Source organism: Strigops habroptila, chromosome 12 (assembly GCF_004027225.2).
Source record: "Strigops habroptila isolate Jane chromosome 12, bStrHab1.2.pri, whole genome shotgun sequence".
NCBI lineage: Eukaryota > Metazoa > Chordata > Aves > Psittaciformes > Psittacidae > Strigops > Strigops habroptila.
In genome coordinates, this window is record NC_044288.2 from 16,425,221 (window position 1) to 16,441,704 (window position 16,484).

General features: G+C 46.1%; 1 protein-coding gene across 4 annotated transcripts in view; it reads left to right on the forward strand.

Annotated features, from left to right (window-relative positions):
* Positions 1 to 16,484, forward strand: part of NSD1 (nuclear receptor binding SET domain protein 1) — a 65,251-nt gene that overhangs the window by 22,357 nt on the left and 26,410 nt on the right. For 2 of the 4 annotated variants that reach the window (XM_030504225.1, XM_030504224.1), the window contains exons 5-11: positions 1,240 to 3,820; positions 7,316 to 7,437; positions 7,585 to 7,876; positions 9,659 to 9,768; positions 10,860 to 10,929; positions 11,289 to 11,407; positions 16,017 to 16,160. In XM_030504225.1, the coding sequence (XP_030360085.1) occupies positions 1,240 to 3,820; positions 7,316 to 7,437; positions 7,585 to 7,876; positions 9,659 to 9,768; positions 10,860 to 10,929; positions 11,289 to 11,407; positions 16,017 to 16,160 (3,438 nt within the window). The remainder of the gene's footprint in view (positions 1 to 1,239; positions 3,821 to 7,315; positions 7,438 to 7,584; positions 7,877 to 9,658; positions 9,769 to 10,859; positions 10,930 to 11,288; positions 11,408 to 16,016; positions 16,161 to 16,484) is intronic. The other 2 variants (XM_030504226.1, XM_030504227.1) reach the window with 2 other exon arrangements.

Genomic DNA, 16,484 nt, shown 5'->3' on the forward strand with positions numbered 1-16,484 from the left:
TTTTCTTTTTATCTTTTTCCAAGAGGTGTATGACCTGTGTCAGTGCAGACCCATCAGATTAAATGTGCTCTTGCAGATGTGAGTCCCTGGGTGTAATGCTCTCATGCGTTTTTCCTTTTCCAAGGGCATGTTCAGTATCTTCTCTGAGGACTTTCCTCCTTGCATTCCCAGCCCTCTATCAACTAGTTACGTGCTCCCAAGTAGCTTTTCTAGTCCTAGAAGTGCTGCATGGCTAGAATCTCATCCTATAAGTAAATGGCAGTGTCAGTGTGGCTGCAGTAGAGGGAATCAAATGTTTGCATAATGTCCAAGTTTGCTTTCCTGGAAGCCGGGATCTGATGCAAAGCTGGGAGGTTTTGGCTTGGTTTGCTATCGGGCTCCATAAAACTTTTCTAATCTGCTGAGATGCAATTTTGTTGGTGTGGGTTTTTTTAAGGAAAAGTGTCAGAAATTTGAGCTGTTCCTCGTGCCTTGGATTTGGTTTTGATTTTGGGAGCAGTTATGAAGCCTTTGATTTGCTGTTGTGCAGCCAAAAACTACACACGCAAACAAGAAACAAGTTTCTTGCTGTTTTTAGATATTAGTGGAAGTTCCTGTAGAGTATGCAGAGTGCTTTTTGTTATATACTGAATGGTACAGAATTAAATCTGGGATAGTTCTCAGTAATGGACATCTTGAATTTGATATGAGTACATTTTGACTCTGTGTGTAGATCTTGTGTTCGTACCAAAGTGAGTTAATGGAGAGGCAAGACTGAGTGCTCTTTAGTTCAGGGGGTGCAGGAACAATCAAGAACAAGCAAAGCAAAGATGTCTGCTCAAATGTTTTGGGGAAAATGATGCTTCATTTGCCTTGAGAGGCTTGTTGGCTGTTGCTTTGTGTTTCTGTGCCAGGGATCCATACCATATGCGTTCCCCTTTGCAGGCTTTTGTGTTCAGGGTGTGCTGGGATGCCAGGACATGTGGTTCCTGGGAGACCTGTGCTTGCAGGGACCTTTTTGCTGTTTTCGAGCGCACAGGGATTTTTATTAGGCTCAGCAGGAGTGCAGGATGTTTACCCAGGAGCAGTGTTTTCTGTGTCTGCTGGGCATAGTCTGGGAATCCATGTGATTGTCTTAAACATGCAAAATGCAGGACTATCGCTCTGTTCTGTGCCTTGTGTACCTCTGTCTCATTTTCATCTTGTTGCTTACACACTCAAATTGTTTTTCTTTCTCTTTTTGTTTCCTCTAACTTGAAGGTTCCTCAAAGATTTATGGCTAAATGGGAGAGCAGTGTTGGACAGGCAGAAGACATTCTTCTTGGAGACGATCAGAAGTGCAGCCAGAACTCCAGCGAGCTGGACAGTGAGAAGGAAGTGCAGTCGGAATATTATACCAATGGCCCTGGAGCTGAAGGGGACAGGCAGCTCAATGGCTGTTTTAAATCCTTGACATTTGACTCCAGACACGCAGCCAGGGAAAAAGGAAAATTGCACATTAAGCCACACATGAAAAAAAGCTCTGACAGCAGAAAAAGGACTAGAGTAAAAAAGAGTGGTGCAAGAGGGGAAGGATCTAGGGGAGAAATGAAAGAGAAAACGACAGAGAGCATAGTTAGAAACATGATGATTGGGGACCTACCAGATAAACACGCGTCTCATGAGCTTCGCCGGATTGCCAACAGTTTAACAGCCTCCAGTAGCACCAGGGAGAACCATTTGCTTTCCTCCTTTGGAGAAAGACGTTTTGAAAAGACTTTGAAACCGGACTATGAGAATCGTAAAAGTGATGCTCTGAAGAACAATCTCCAAGGGGATTTGTTTTCAAGTGCATCTTTGGAGAGGGAGAAGAGCTCCCTGGGCATTTTGTGCAGTTCCAAATTACAGATACACTATGCTGCATCCGATGCTGGTATTGAGAAGAAACAAACTGAATCTGATTCATCCTCTTCCCTCTCAGATGGTGGGAACAGTGACATAGATACCATGGACCAAAGTTCAGAGAGAGCTTCTAGTACTCTTGAAGTTAGTGATTCTTCAGATAAGGTGGAGAAGGAATTTCCTATGACGTCAAGTGGAAACATCAAGCTTTCCATGTATCTTTCTCAGAAGAGCAACAGAAGGGCCAGGAAGAAGTCGTACAGAGACCGCAAACCTCTGGGAGGTTCAGTAACCAGCAGACTTGATGCTGAATTTGCAGATGGGGAGCTTGAAGTAGGCTTCTCTGATGCTGAGATGTCATTGACAGCTCTTGAGTGCTCTTCAGATGTGAGAAATGACAATCTTTCCCCAGCAAACAAGCACACTGCTCCCCAAAGTGTTTCCAAGGACAGCTCCTGGCCTGCTGTTGGAAATCAAGCAATCTTAAAACCGAAAAGCACGAAATTGTCCCGAATCAGGAGTATAAAATGCAAACATAAAGAAAAAGTTGCTGGGTTGGAGCCTCCTCTTGCAGAAGAGGAGGGTGGTGTGAATCGCTGCTCTTCTGATACCAAAGGTTTCTCTGGCCTTCAGAGAGATTCTCTTCAGAGAAGCGGAAAAGTTGATGGTCAGAAACTGTTAAACAACATGCATGAGAAACCCAGGGACTCTGCTGAAATAGAAACAGCCGTGGTGAAACACGTCTTGTCAGAGCTGAAGGAGCTGTCTTACCGGTCCATGAACGATGATGCCAGTGACTCTGGCACTCCAAAGGCCTCAGTACCTTTACTTTTCTCTTCTGCCTCTGGCCATGGTCGTTTGCCTATTGAGCCAGATTACAAATTCAGCACCTTGTTAATGATGTTGAAGGATATGCATGACAGTAAGACAAAAGAACAGCAACTGATGACTGGTCAAAATATAGTCCCATTTCGAAATACCAGCACAGCTGATGGTTCTGGAAGCAATTCTGCAAGTGGTCTGAAGTCCTTGTCTATTGTAGGTCCCTCATATAAAATAGAAAAAAATGGAGATTGTGTCCAGGAAACAGTAAATCCAAACTCTGCTCTAAGCAACTCCTCATTTTCACACAATCCTCCAACCAAGTTGACGGGGATTGGTGCTGGTAAAAGGGAGCCCGCGAGTACTGCTGTTTCTGGGACAAACGGCACAAATTGTGTGTCCAAACGCAACTGTTCAAAATCTAAGCAGTCATCAAAGCTTGGAGATAAAACAGTTTCAAACAGAAAGGACTTAAAACCAGGAGGGCCAAGTAAGTTACTAAGTTGGTTATCCAGAGATTCAGGAGAACGTGCATTCCGCGTTCACGGTTCAGTTACCAGTCCTCTAGGTAATGAAGCAGAAGATACTGAGAGGAAAGAGTCAACAGAGTCTATTGATTTAACAGAACATTCAACTGATGAAGACTCTGCCTGTTTATCTGATGACAATTTAGATCGTATTGGAAGGAGACCTGAAGCTGGTAGAAATATTGAGAGCTGCATTTCTACTGAAAATGGGGAGAGTCCAGACTTGGATTCAGAGGCAAATAGTGAGAGCTCTCTTGGTGATGAGTCTAATGATGTAAATCACGTAGCACCCAAAAAGCGATGGCAGCGTTTTAACCAAAGCAGTGCTAAGTCTAATAAGCACACTGGTAGATCTAGGGAACAAGGAAACTTGGAGAGTGCCTTTGGCCTGAATTCTCGTGGCTTTTCACGGAAGGGAAATGAGTGCTTGGGACGTAGGCATTCCCCTCATACAAAGGTGCTTGAGGGAGACCTGGCAGATCAGGACTATAAGAATCATTTAGACTTAGTTGAGAAACGTTTGAATATATGTGGTAAGCCAAACAACAGTGTGATGGACTCAGAAACAGAGCTTGGCAACTTTGCTCCCCAGTCTGAATTCTCTGCACAAGGTAAGGGAGCTGGACTTGCACCAGAGTGTGTATTTGTATACATTTAATACTTTCTCATTTAAAGCATAAGTTATGGAACTTGGGACTGTTTGGAGATGTACACTTTCTGAGCTGAAGAAAGTGTGGTGTGTTGGTTTGGCGTTCTCTGTAAGCACGGAGAACAAAGAAGGCAGAGCAATTATGGGATTTAGCTTAGTTTTTTTTGGTCAGAAAGTTTAAATACATTACAAATTATTAGTTCCTCCACAGCGAAGGGTGAAATAAGCATCTTTCCAAATTTGGGAATTCTTTTAAACTTATACCTTCATAATGCATTCCTTAGAGTCCTGTGCTTGGTGTTGGCTGATAGGTCAGTGCTAGAAAGTGTTGGGAAACTGAGCCTCAGTGGCTGCTCTGACTTACTTTCCTTTTTTCTAGTGCTGTTTGACATAGTCTCTTTGGTTTGTCTCGTAGGATTTTTGGTGTTTTAGTGTGGAATTTTAGCTGCTAATAGTGAATTAAGGAGCCCCACAGATTGCCTAATTCACAGCTCTGGTGTGGCTGCCTGACAGGCGAAGGGGAGAATAGAAGAGGGGGAAGTTCCAGGGAGGCTAGGCTGGAGGTGAGTCTGGAAGATGGCAGGCAGAAGGCAGCATTATTGGAAGGGAAATGACCTAGGAAGGAGGGAGGCTTCTGAGGACTACAAGGTCAGACAGCCCTGCCTCTCCCACAGAGATGGGGATGTTTGATTAAAGCCAAAAATCACCTCCAAAACAAACAAAACTCCAAAGAGGGTGTGTGTGTAAGGAACAGGTCCAGCAGAACAACAATAAGATGAATTTTTTATATAGATTTCACCAAACTGAATTGCTCTAATCTAGTTGTAATAACATGAATTAATATAACTTGACAGGATTTTGAACTTGTGTGCATTTTGTCACTTTAGTGTTCCCTCAGTGCACATTTTGGTGTGTGTATTTTGCTATTAGTGGTTGCAGGATATTGCCTGCACCTCTGTTTCAGTGTGGAAAAGGCAGCTCCTGGCATAGTGATTGTAGGACCTGCCTAAGGCAAGTCACAGCAGGCACAGAAAATGAGCCCATAGGGTGTAACACATGGGGTAGAAGTTCTGGTTTGAAGTCGTGACCAGCTTATTCATTCCCTGACTGCTGTGGCTGTGTGTTTTTGAGGACTTAAATCTCCACAGGGCAGGTGAGAGGATGCATGTTGTTTTGGGGCTGTCGGGGCTCTGCCACAGGAGTGTCACAGCCCGCTGGAGGGAGCGAGTTCCTCATTTGCACTAAGATACAGCCAGGTTCCCATAGCTTCATGGTGGATTCACTATTGAAGGGTCCCTGTAATATTGCTGTAGGAGATGAAGATGCAGGTTTACAAAGAGAGCCGGAGAAGAACTGCTAGGAGGTGGTAATGTTAGGAGAGGAAGGAGCAGGCTCCTGGGCAAGGTGGCACATAGCTGTCCTGCTGCTACGTGGAGGGATGCAGCGACAGTGAGGGCCTGGGTTTGCTAGGAAAAGTGACAGATCAACTGCAGTGTAAGTTAATTCCCCTGCTCCAAATAGCACATGAGCCTTGAAGCACATCTGAAGCTTATCGATGCAGATGTGCCATAGGGAGGCACCGGAGGTGTGTGAGGAGCTGTCTGGACTGCTGTAATGTCCCTGGTGTGCTGGTGGTAGTAAGTAAACCTCTAATGCTGTGAAAAGCCCATTTGTGGAAACCAGTCTTCCTTTTCTGTCAGGCAAGGCCAGTTACATACTAGAGAGAACAATGCTGGAAGTCAGGCTAACGGCAGCTTACAGAAGAGAAGACTTGCTCTGCCAGTGCTTTGAGAAGACGTGGCTAATCCTCGTCTGCAGCAGGCAGCGTGTCAGTGTAAGAAATCACAACAGATTGCGGTTACAACTGTCTAATTTCCACTAAGCTCAAACTATGACTTCTTCATCATAGTAGAATAGTGACATTTTGGCATATTTTTGGTACAAACTTTGCAGAGTGATTTAGTGCCAATCGGGCAGAAGTGAAGATTTGGTGGAATTCGCTGACGTAAACCATTTTTATAACTAATGGTTCTGTTAGGTATGTGATTTGGCAGTGCCAGTCAGACTGCATGTGGGATTGTTGTACATGACTTGCTTTGGGAGAAGAAGGCAGCTAAGCCAGCCCTCCTGGCACAGTGCACTGTGATCTGCTGCGTGGCTTCAGGGCTCTGAATAGTTTCCCAGTGAGGATCCTCATCCTATAACTGTTTGCGTTATGTGAAATGTGTATTTCACCCAGACACCTGTGCAGAGCGTTAATAGGAGTTGAAAATAGCTGTGTTTGGAAAGGTTGTTCCTTTCTTCTCTTTTGGCCAAGTTTGACTTTTACATGCTTGTTCAACCACAAAGCCACAATAAAGCGTAGCAATCTTGTCCAACATCCCTGTTCTGAAGTGTTGCACTGGAATGCTTTGGTATAAAATCCTTCCGTTTTAAAGATGAAAAAGCCACACCTCGTACACATGAAAAGAAGCGAAGGGAGTATTTACTGTTTGTTCCTAAACTTCCAGTAGAGACCACAAATGGTTTTGTGACTACGAGAAATCTTTTGACAATACAAAAAAGAAGGCAAGTCAGAGATATTTCAGGATGTGAGGAAAAGACATAAATTTGCATCATCTTTCTTTTGCAGCTTGCTGAGTAGAGGTGACATAGAGCATCAGGGCTCTCTTTTTGGAGCTTGCTATGTGCCAGGGTGTTGAGGTGGTGCAGCATGGATAGTTAGGTTTGTGTTGAGGAAATAAATACCTGTTACTGGGTTTCCTTTGCAGTGGTGCATCATTGTGCAAACACAAAGATGTGGAAGCCCTGAAGAGCTTTCAGTTGCTGGCAAGGACTGTTTGCTCCCTGATCTCATTGTGGAATCTATTGTTGGGAAGCAAAGGCAATAAATGGGCTGGCAGCAGCAGATGGGGAATACAAGGCTCTTGTAGTATATACAGAAATATGCCAGGGAGGAGGGGAAGGGAAGGAGTTAGACTCATGTGTTACGGGTGAAACTAGTGACTGAACTGTGGGACGGGAAAACAGTGCTTTCCTGTGCCCCTGCTCTAAACCCAAAGGAGTTTGGCTTAACAGCAAAGTAACATGATGAGTCTTGAGTTGCTAACAGTCTTAGGTTTCAGTAAAAGTACTGCAAGAAGGTTGGATGTAGTTTGTTTAGGGAGATGGTGGGTGAAATTCTAGGAGCCTCTTAGATATCTGTTTTTTTCTTTCTTATGTGAACTTCATGAAGTCCCTTAGGTCCTTAAAAATCCCACCTGTCATGTCAGGATTGTGGAAAATAGGAAGCTCGAAAATTATAAGGCTGTATCAGTGAAAAAAGTACCAGGGCTCTTCCCACATGGAGCCCCTGGAAGGGAAGGCAGAAACAACTAGTATCTAGAGATCATGAGGATCATTTTGTCTTGTGATCATCTCAGAAACAAAGTCTTGAAGCTGCTTTCCTTTTTCTTAGTACATTCAGAGAGGAAACGCCTTAGAAAGCCAAGTAAACGGCTTCTGGAATATGCAGAAGAATATGATCACTTATTTGCACCCAAGAAAAAATCAAAGAAGGGCCAGGAGCAAGTGCAAAAGGTGGGTGAAGGCCGATGTGCTTTTCACGGTTATTACTCTGGGGCTCTGGTCTCTGTGCTTTTGGTGCATTCTTGCTACCTGAGTGTTCTTGCTGTGTGCGGTGCTGTGCAGGAGGAATGTTTTCACCAACGTGTTTCACTATGCTAGGTGAACTCTGTGGTGAGGTCTGAGTTTGAAGGAGGTCTTCCTGCACAGTGCAGTCCTGACAGAGCTACCCAGCGGGGGCCCAGTCCTTTGGTTTCAACTCCATCTTCAACCAAAGAGTCCCCTCCCATCCTTGAAGCAGAGTGCTCCTTCTCAGAACTAGGATCCCACTCCACTAATCCCACTGATCAACTTCTAGAAGGACCTTCAGAATCTCCGGAGCTGGTGCTGTGTTCCTCGGATGTTTCTGAAGTTTCTGCTTCTCCGGATGCAGAAGAGAGATTCCTGAAATCAGGTAAGTGGGAGGCGGTGTGATTCTGCTCCCACAAGTGAATGATATCACAAGTTCAGCAAAAATTGTTGCTTCAGTCAGTGTGAAAAGGTTCGTAGCTGTTGATCTGTTAGTTTGGTTTTGCTTTGCTGCATTCATGACCACTGCTGGTGCTGGAATGGGTGAGAGGGCAGGTGCAGTGGGTGACCCAGTGAGCTGGATGGTTACACTTATGCTAATAGCCTTCTTAGTCTGTCTTCCTTAGGTTCTGGCAGGGAATACTGCTTTGTCCAAATGAAGAAAGTCACAGCTCCTTCTCTGAGTCCTTTCCATGCAAACAGTGGCATTTATTTAGCTTGAAGGTCTCTTGCTGCTGTTAAAACCTTTTGGATGAACGTTGCTGTGCTGAGGTTTATATGCAAAGTCTAATCTGCAGACCTCATGGGGTGACATTTTGTTCTCCTAATAAACTCCAGGAATTGTGGCACAGAAATCCCTCTGGAAGACATTTTTTCCCTTCTTTCTAAGAAAAATTGCTGTAGAAATTGTTGGAGACTTGTGCTAGCAGCAAGCCAGGGCCTTGGCTTTCAGTGAGGCACAATATACAGAGTGAGTGTGATCTGATGGGTTTTCCCTATTCTAGCAGAGTCAGTATCAGGGTCTACTTTGTAGTACATTCATTCTCTGGTAGCATCTTAAAGGCATGTCCAGGGTTAAAGCCCTGGTGTTCTGGCTGTGCTAACTTGGAGGCAACATTATTCCTGTTCTAAAGGGCCTATGGTCAGTCAGAAACATTAAACCAAGCAGAGAGGTACAGTCACTGGGAGGTCAGCCTGTTACGTTTGACGGCAGAGGGATTGCCTCTGGGGGCTTGTGGGTGTCAGATGGAAATGGAAAGTTGCAGAGGATTAAAGCAAGACAAACTGGGGATGTGAACCTGAGGTTGGAGGTGCAGGAGAACAGTTCAGGGTGCACAGTGGAAACAAACATTCAACGTGCAGAGGTTGCATGGCTCTGAGAAAACTTGCCTCCTGCTGAAGCACGCAGAGCCCAAGCTATTGGCAGAGGCTTGCCTTGAGAATGGTGCCATGTTATTCTCTCCGTCAGGTGTCTGATGCATAGGCAGTGTCATGGAAAGGACACAGCCAAGGCTGATAAAGCAAGCAGATGAACAGGGTGGGATGGGTAGCAGGCTGCTTCTGTGGAGTGTCTCGCACTCGTAGCATCATTTTTCTTGGTCGTTCTAAGTCTATAGTGTTGCCAAAATCAGTGTAGATGAGCCTAGGTCTAGCAATTTGTTGCTTCCTGAGTGCCAGCAAAAAGCTTGAATAGGAAATGGGGCAGGTTACAGCTAGTTTGTTTGGGGTGTCTTTTCCCAGCTACTTCTAACCAGGAGCATGTCCTTTAGCCTGTTTACTATGTGCAGCATGAATCCTGGTATGAGTAGCGTGGGAGTGGAGGCAGGGCTGGTTTTGTCAGTGGTAGGACTGGCTTATGCCAGATCAAAGTGATTGGGAAATTATGGTCTGAATTGTGCTGCCAGGACGGGTTACCTGCTGGCATTGACTCTTCTGTGGGTGGATTTTTGTATTGCATATTGACGTATGCCTGAAGGTCACGGCAGGCTGAGGTCCATTACTGTGGAAGTTGTACAGAAACACATGATTGGCATCTCTGTCCAGGGAGCTTATGATCACAAAGACAGGCTGAAGCAGACTGTTTTGAACTGTTGGCTGATATTTGGTTAATGGTTTAGTCTGAAGATAGAAAACCCCTGTTTATCTGATGTGAAGAGTTTCATTGCAGGAAACTTCGAAAGCAAGCGTCAGAGGAAGCCCACTAAAAAGCTCTTGGAATCCAATGATTTGGACACTGCCTTTATGCCAAAGAAGGAGGAGTGGACTCCCCCAAAGAAGGTACTTTCCTTACAGCTCTCTTGAAAACCAGATAGAAAACAAGTCTAGACAGCAGACCCTGCTGAGTGAGACACAGTGCAATGGGCTGTGGTTTTTTGTTGGCTGTGGCCCAGGAGCAAAGGTCCACCCTTCCCAAAGGTGCTGGTTGCTGTGTTATGATGGAGAAATCTGCTGAACATAGATGTGTTCCCCACCCCTCCCCCCTTGTACTGGGGATGGCGTAGTTTTGGCTGTAAAATCTCTTCTCTTCATTAATTTATATGGAAAAAGAGTCATCTGGATGCTGACTAGGAAGGCGTGAGCAGAAATGTTCTGCGCAGAGGCTTTCTGTCACTGTTGTGGTGCAGCTTGAGCTTGAACCTAAGGCTTTGTCCTCTTCCATCAGATTTCCTCTGAGCAGTGTTTCCTTTGTTACCTTCCCAAGTGAGCTGGTGAGTGGTACGTAAGTGCAGAGCTTGTAGCAGGATGGAGGCTTGAGTTCTATCACGTGTGGCAGACAGTGCTTGGTGCAGATTTTTAAAGAGAATGCTGCTTTTCTCCACTAAACACTTCATATTCAGTGACATGGTTTGGAAAAAAAGCAACTTGTAAAGAATTATTTCAGGTCATGTTACCTGCACAAGACTTGTTGCTGTGGTTACTAAGGTTGATTAATAACAGTTTTCCTCCTTTTTCTCTCTGTGTGGCACAGCCTTAATACAGTTATCATGGTTGCAGTAATGCAGAGGCCGGTGTATTTCAGTCTTAAGCTCCATAGAAGTATAAATCCAGAAGAGATTCTCTCTTCCCAGCAGCTTACAGGGTGTTAGCAGCCTTTCTGGGAGAGTTCAGGAAATGGTGGATGATGCTGGTGAGCACAAATCAGAGCAGACCCAGCATTCCTCTCCCTGCCCGGAGGCTGACTTTTCCATTTGGGATCTGTCACACACACACACAAAACAAATGTTTTCTTGTAAGTTCTCTAATCACTTGTGTGTTTGTGACCTGAACTGTAAGTTAGAAGTTGCAATTGTTCATAAGGGCTTTGAATGGCTGAGGAACGTGCATCTCTGATTTGCATCTGGTGACTTGACTTGGTTGTGTACTTGTAGGGTACGGGCCCTTCGGAGAGCGACAGCTCTGAGCTCTACTCACCAGCCCACTTGTCTGACCTGGGAGAAGGTAAGTGAAGACCGTTGGTGGCATGTGGGAGGAGGTAGTTACCAGTGCTTTATTAGCAGTGTAAGCTTTGTGTTGGTAGCGTTTCTTCTTCCCTGCTGAGGGTTTCATCAGGAAAGTCAGTGATACTGTTCAGCAGCTTAGAAAAAGAAGCTAAAACCAGTGTGATTTGGTGGTCCTCTGATGATTGCAGGACAGAGGGCAGATTGCCTGGAGGCTGATATTACCCCAGCCCTTATGCCTTCAGAGACAGCAGGACCCAGCCCGAAGCCCTCAGAAAGGGTGTAGAACTTGTCGGTGGCACCTGCAGCAAGGGAATAATTTCTGCATTTTCCTTGACCGGTTTTTCTGTTGCATCCCAGCTTCTGAAAAACTCCTGGAGAAGCAGCGGAAGCGGAAGAGACAGCGCCATACCTCTACTGCAATGCATTCCAAGAAGGAGAGAAATGAGGAGGGGCGGGGGGAGACCCCACACTCTGAGGTACTGTTGCATCTTCCTACACACTGTCATCCCTATAACCTGTCTGCTACTTCCCAGGACGCTTTGCAGAGCCCAAGCCAGGTCATCTTTGGCTGGGTGGTGTGTCTGTTGGGATTTTGTCCCACTGATGCATGAGCTGGGGTTGAAGCTGAAGATACCACCTTGATTTAGTATGTATTTTGTGATGACTGTTTAACTCGGGCTCAGTTAAGCTGCTGCTCAGCTGATTCTCTTGGAGAGAGGCTGTTCTGTTCTGGTGGAACCAGGCATCTTGCCTGGCATCTTGCTTTGCACCTCAGAAAGTCTAACTGCTGTAAAAGGTCTTCTCTGGTGGAGGTGGTGGGAATCTTTCCTTTTCACACGCCAGTATGAAGCACAAGCACTAGGCTGCGGACTTCAGCCCCTCCTTCTGCTTGTACCCACACAGCAGGGTGAGCTAAGAACCATGTTGGAGGGGGTGGATGGACCTGTCTGTGACTGCTCACAGGAGCCTCTGATTACATTCTGCTATCCAGCAGAAGGGGATAACTGGGGCGACTCCCTTCTACTGCATCCCAGTAGAGCTGGCATACAAATATCTCTGACAAGCACATTTTGCCTTTTAGGAATGAGCCAGGTGTAGGGGAAGCAAGACTTTTCCTGGGAGAGGCAGGACACCTCTCGCCATCGCCTCTCACTTCCAGTGGCCCAGGTTCAGGAGCAGGCTGTTCTGTCAGGATAGTCAGTATGTATTTCAGGAGCCAATTATAGACATCTATTGTTCTATTTGTTGTTGTAATACAGCTTCCAGGAGAGCACAAACCTCACACCCCTTTAAGACGTGCCAGTCACTGTGCTGCTACTGCTTTCTGAAAAGGTTGTTTCTGATGGGGGTCATAAAGGGGGGTAGTACCCCTGGGCTGTGCAAGCCTTCCTGTGATGGTGTTCGTGCTCTTGCTGAAGTATGTTTTTCTAGAATTGTGTGTCAAAGAAGCTTGTACAAATATCTTTGCCAATGCTGGGAGGGAGCAGTTAACACTGTCTGCTGTTAGGTACCCACTAAGAGACAGCACATTCTCTGAATCTTTTATAGGGAAGGAAAGATGCAGAGCTGCAAAGTAGCTAGGCCATAGCTCTGAATCCTGCACCCACCATTCACTGCAGGGGAAGCCCAGGGAGTCTTAACTGCCTACCACCTTAGATATCTGTTGAGTACCTGAAGTTAGGTGTGGTAAACCATGCCAGAAATAAAAGGCGATGCTTGGCACCTTTTGCCAGCATCCATTTCTCTGTGACTGTGTGTCTCTTGAGCCACTGTGGTGAGTGTTCACCCTTTGGCGTAGGTGAGTGCATGGGTACTGGTGAGTATTCGGGTGCTGTGGAGATGCAATTGTGCTTTCATGTGGAATTCAGACCATGCTGGTCCATAAGTGACTTCCCACACACCCGGCAAGGAAGTCCGCTTTTGCTGAACGGTGGTGCTAGAAGAAATATATGGTCTGATGATACAGCATAGCGAAGCCTTGGATCCAGCTGCTCTCAGAGGAAAAGAGGGCAAAGGAAAGCTTGTCTGCCTGGGCTGAACTAAGCAGCTTTCTCTGTCCTTGCTTGTCTGTGGAGCCAGGAGTGCAAGTTTACAACATCAGGGCAACAAGAGACTGAGAGAAGGGGATGAAAAATGCTGTTGAAATGATTGTCAAGGTTGTGAGCCAAGGTCAGGCTGTGCCAAAGAACAGGCATTTTGAGGATGTGCCAGATACAGCAGCGAGAGATAGCTCTGGAAGAAGACCCAGGATGAGAGACCTGCCCTCTGTAGGAGGTATGTAGTTTTGCAGTTCTTATACTTGGTAGAGGAAGGAATGGGAACACTGTGACAGGTTCTTTGGAGTGATGGCCTTGAATGACAATCCCCTTCTCCCTGTTCACAAAGTCAAGTATCTGGCCTTGCCTATCCTGCCTAGCTCTGACATTCCCTCCTCTATGAGGTTCTGGGAGCATTGTGGCCAAGATCCTTGTATGTGAAACATGCAGACTGGCCAGCTGTTTGCAGAACCAGAGGATGGGTTTAGGCTGAAAGAGCAGGGCTAGAGCCTGCTGTGCCACACTGAGCAGTGTGGGCACAGTTGTTAAGGTAGCATTGCTGCTGGCAAATGCTTTCAGATCTGAAGAGGGAGTTGCTGGTTAATGTTGTGTGACTCCTAGATGCATTTTAGTTTCCCATTCCATTAACATGTGAAACGTGGCCATCAGCGTTCAAAGCAAGGGGTCCTAACAGTCATGGTAGAAAGCAGCCAGAAAGATAGAAAGATGAACCAGTTCTGAATCCTTCATACCTCTGTCTGTAGCAAATCTACAGCAGGAAGCCAGTGCCACTGACCACAGGACGGGTGGTGCTTGTTTACCAGCACCCTGCCCCTCCTGGCAGGGACCTTGGGGACCACAAGAGGGGTGATACCACTTTGCGTCTGTAACACTGGGGCCCCAGCATAAGCAGAAGCTATAGCTGACGTCGTTTGCCCATTCCAGTAGCTGATTAACCCTGCTCTTGTTCTTCGTTACAGTGACCCCTGCAACCCTGAGGTCACTGCTGAGCTGAGCAGAAGAGGGAACACCTGTGTAGGAATAGGAGGATCTGAGTTGTAACCAGTCCTTGGAGCACCAGTGGCTGGTGCAGCTCCTAGAGCATTCCAGGAGCCAAAGCAAGCGTTTGGGCCAGAGGGCTGCCTTGCAGCAGATGACATAATTCCTAGCAGAAATAGAGCTGCAAGAGCAGAAATATCATAGCACTTAGCTTGAGAAGATGCTGTTGTGCATAGAGGCAAAGGTAGCTGTTGTGGTTTTGGATGGTCCTTTTACCAATGCCAGAGAGACATTTCCCTTGCCTCTGCCAGGGCTGTGTGATAGGGTGGCAGCAGCTTATGTGCTCATTATCAGTATCCCACAGGCTGCATCGCTGCCAGCCTTCCAGCGAGATTGTGATGTAGGCTGTACACTGTATGGGATGTTGGACTGGCAGTAGTTTGTAGCTGGGACTTTGCTCTTTTTGTGCTCAATAAAGGCAATTTATAACATTTATCTTTGTATCGTGTGCTTTAATACACCACCAGTGCACTTGTGCATCACTGCTCCACAGAACTCACATGGCTTTAAAATATCCCCGAATAAAACATACATACTGCTTCATTCAGGGAAAACAAACAAAACCAACCAACAAAATAAAGCACCAGGCAAAGGAGGCATCATTATCTGACGAGAATACCAGCTCCAGGTCCTTCCAGCTTTAAACTTTGGGAGATCTTTATGTCCTTTTTTTTCGCAGGATAATAATGCATTCAGAGGGCATTCAGTTTACCTTACAAGCTTTAGTAGCACCACAACTCAGACTGATGTTTTCTCATAAGGAAAATGGTGCAAAACTCCCTCATAATGGTTAGCTGAACACCTGGCACCAAGCAGGCTTGAAGGTATGAGAGTGGTGGCTGCTGCTCCTGCCAGCGCTTTGAATTCCTCACAAGGTCTTTCAGTTGTACAGCAGACACTGGGTATGGTTTGGTGACCCAGGGAGGAACTGGCAGGTACACACTGAGATCACTCAGCTATCTGCAGTGAGCTGGGATATTGAAAAAATGGCACAGTCCTTAAAATGTTCTTGCTCAAAGCACTTGGCTAAAGGTCATCCCTTTGGTGCAGCATTAATGGCCTTTAAGGCATACTAGGCAACACATCCTGATGTGTTGCCTAGACTGTACCAGAGGGGCCTGGAAGCTGGTGAGATGGTGCTGCTTAGTTCTTGGTTGCCTGTCCTGAGAAAACTGAAGGCAGGGCAGCAGTATCTTGTAGAAACAAGTGTCTGTAGGATACCTGCTGCTCTCCTTCCAGCTAACAGTGTCTGGGCAGGTCCTACAAACACATTGGAAGGTGTCCTTCAGCCTTGGGAAGCTTATTTATTGACTTGGCCCATGAGTGTGAGGTTGGCCTTTATCTTTGGAAACCCATCTTCTCAGCAGGATGCTCTTTTACCAGTCGATGTTACAGTCAATGCTGTGATACTCGTACACGACATGCTTATGAAAGACTCACAGGCAGGATGGTGGTGTAAGTGCCCTGCTGCACTGTTCACTTTGGTGTTGACCAGCTGGTTTTTGCTAACACAGGCACTTGAGTACTTATTTGCCTGTATTTTACATGGGCTAGGACAAGCTGAGACATGCGGGGAAAAGTCTGGCTCATTTGCTGGGTGCCAGCTGCAATAAGGACTGTTCAAAGTTTTTCATTTGCATTGCCAGTGCAAGCAGACATCACCATGCAGGATGCTTCAGACTTTTCCAGACTACCTCATTTGTTTCTGTGCAGGGCAATGCCTTTCTTCCTCAGCCATGACTCCTTCCTCAGAGAGGGGTTATGCACAGGAAAGTAACTGTGTTGAGCGTGTGGTTTTTAATGATGTAGTAACCTAAGAGCTCTTTCCTTTCTTATAAGTCTTTGGGTGGAAGTATATGGGGGATGTCCTCTCCAGGGTGGGTAACACACAGACCAACTGCTGAACCTGTTGTGTGCTCAATGGCTGAATTTGTCATTTCCAAGTGGACAGGAACCACTGACATCCCTGATTCTGGATTTCTTTTTAAAGGGGGAGACATCAGTTCATGGGACTGCTGCCAGCCCCAAAGAGGGAAACGAAGAGGGGTCAGAGAACGACCATGGCGTGCCTTCTTCCAAAAAGATGCAGGGGGAGCGTGGAGGAGGAGCAGCTCTCAAGGAGAACGTGTGTCAGGTAGTGTCCTTGAAGAAATCTCTTTGAAACTTTACCACTGTAAAGTGGTTTTGTGCAAGTTCTGGGACGTACCTGGGCTTATCTGGTCCAGATAAGCCCAGGTAGCCTCAAGGTGCTTTGGTAGAATTAACCAATTTTTTATTCTCTGAATTGAGCGTTTTCTCTGCAATTTCCTCCCCATCTCCTGAAGTTCACAGATTTTTAGGGAGATGTGACCAACATAGGATTCATTTTAGCCAATGCATGGTAGCAAGGACTGGATGGCAAATGGCAGTGGTGATGCACAAACCACCTGAACTAACTGACACGAGGAAAGCTTAGGTT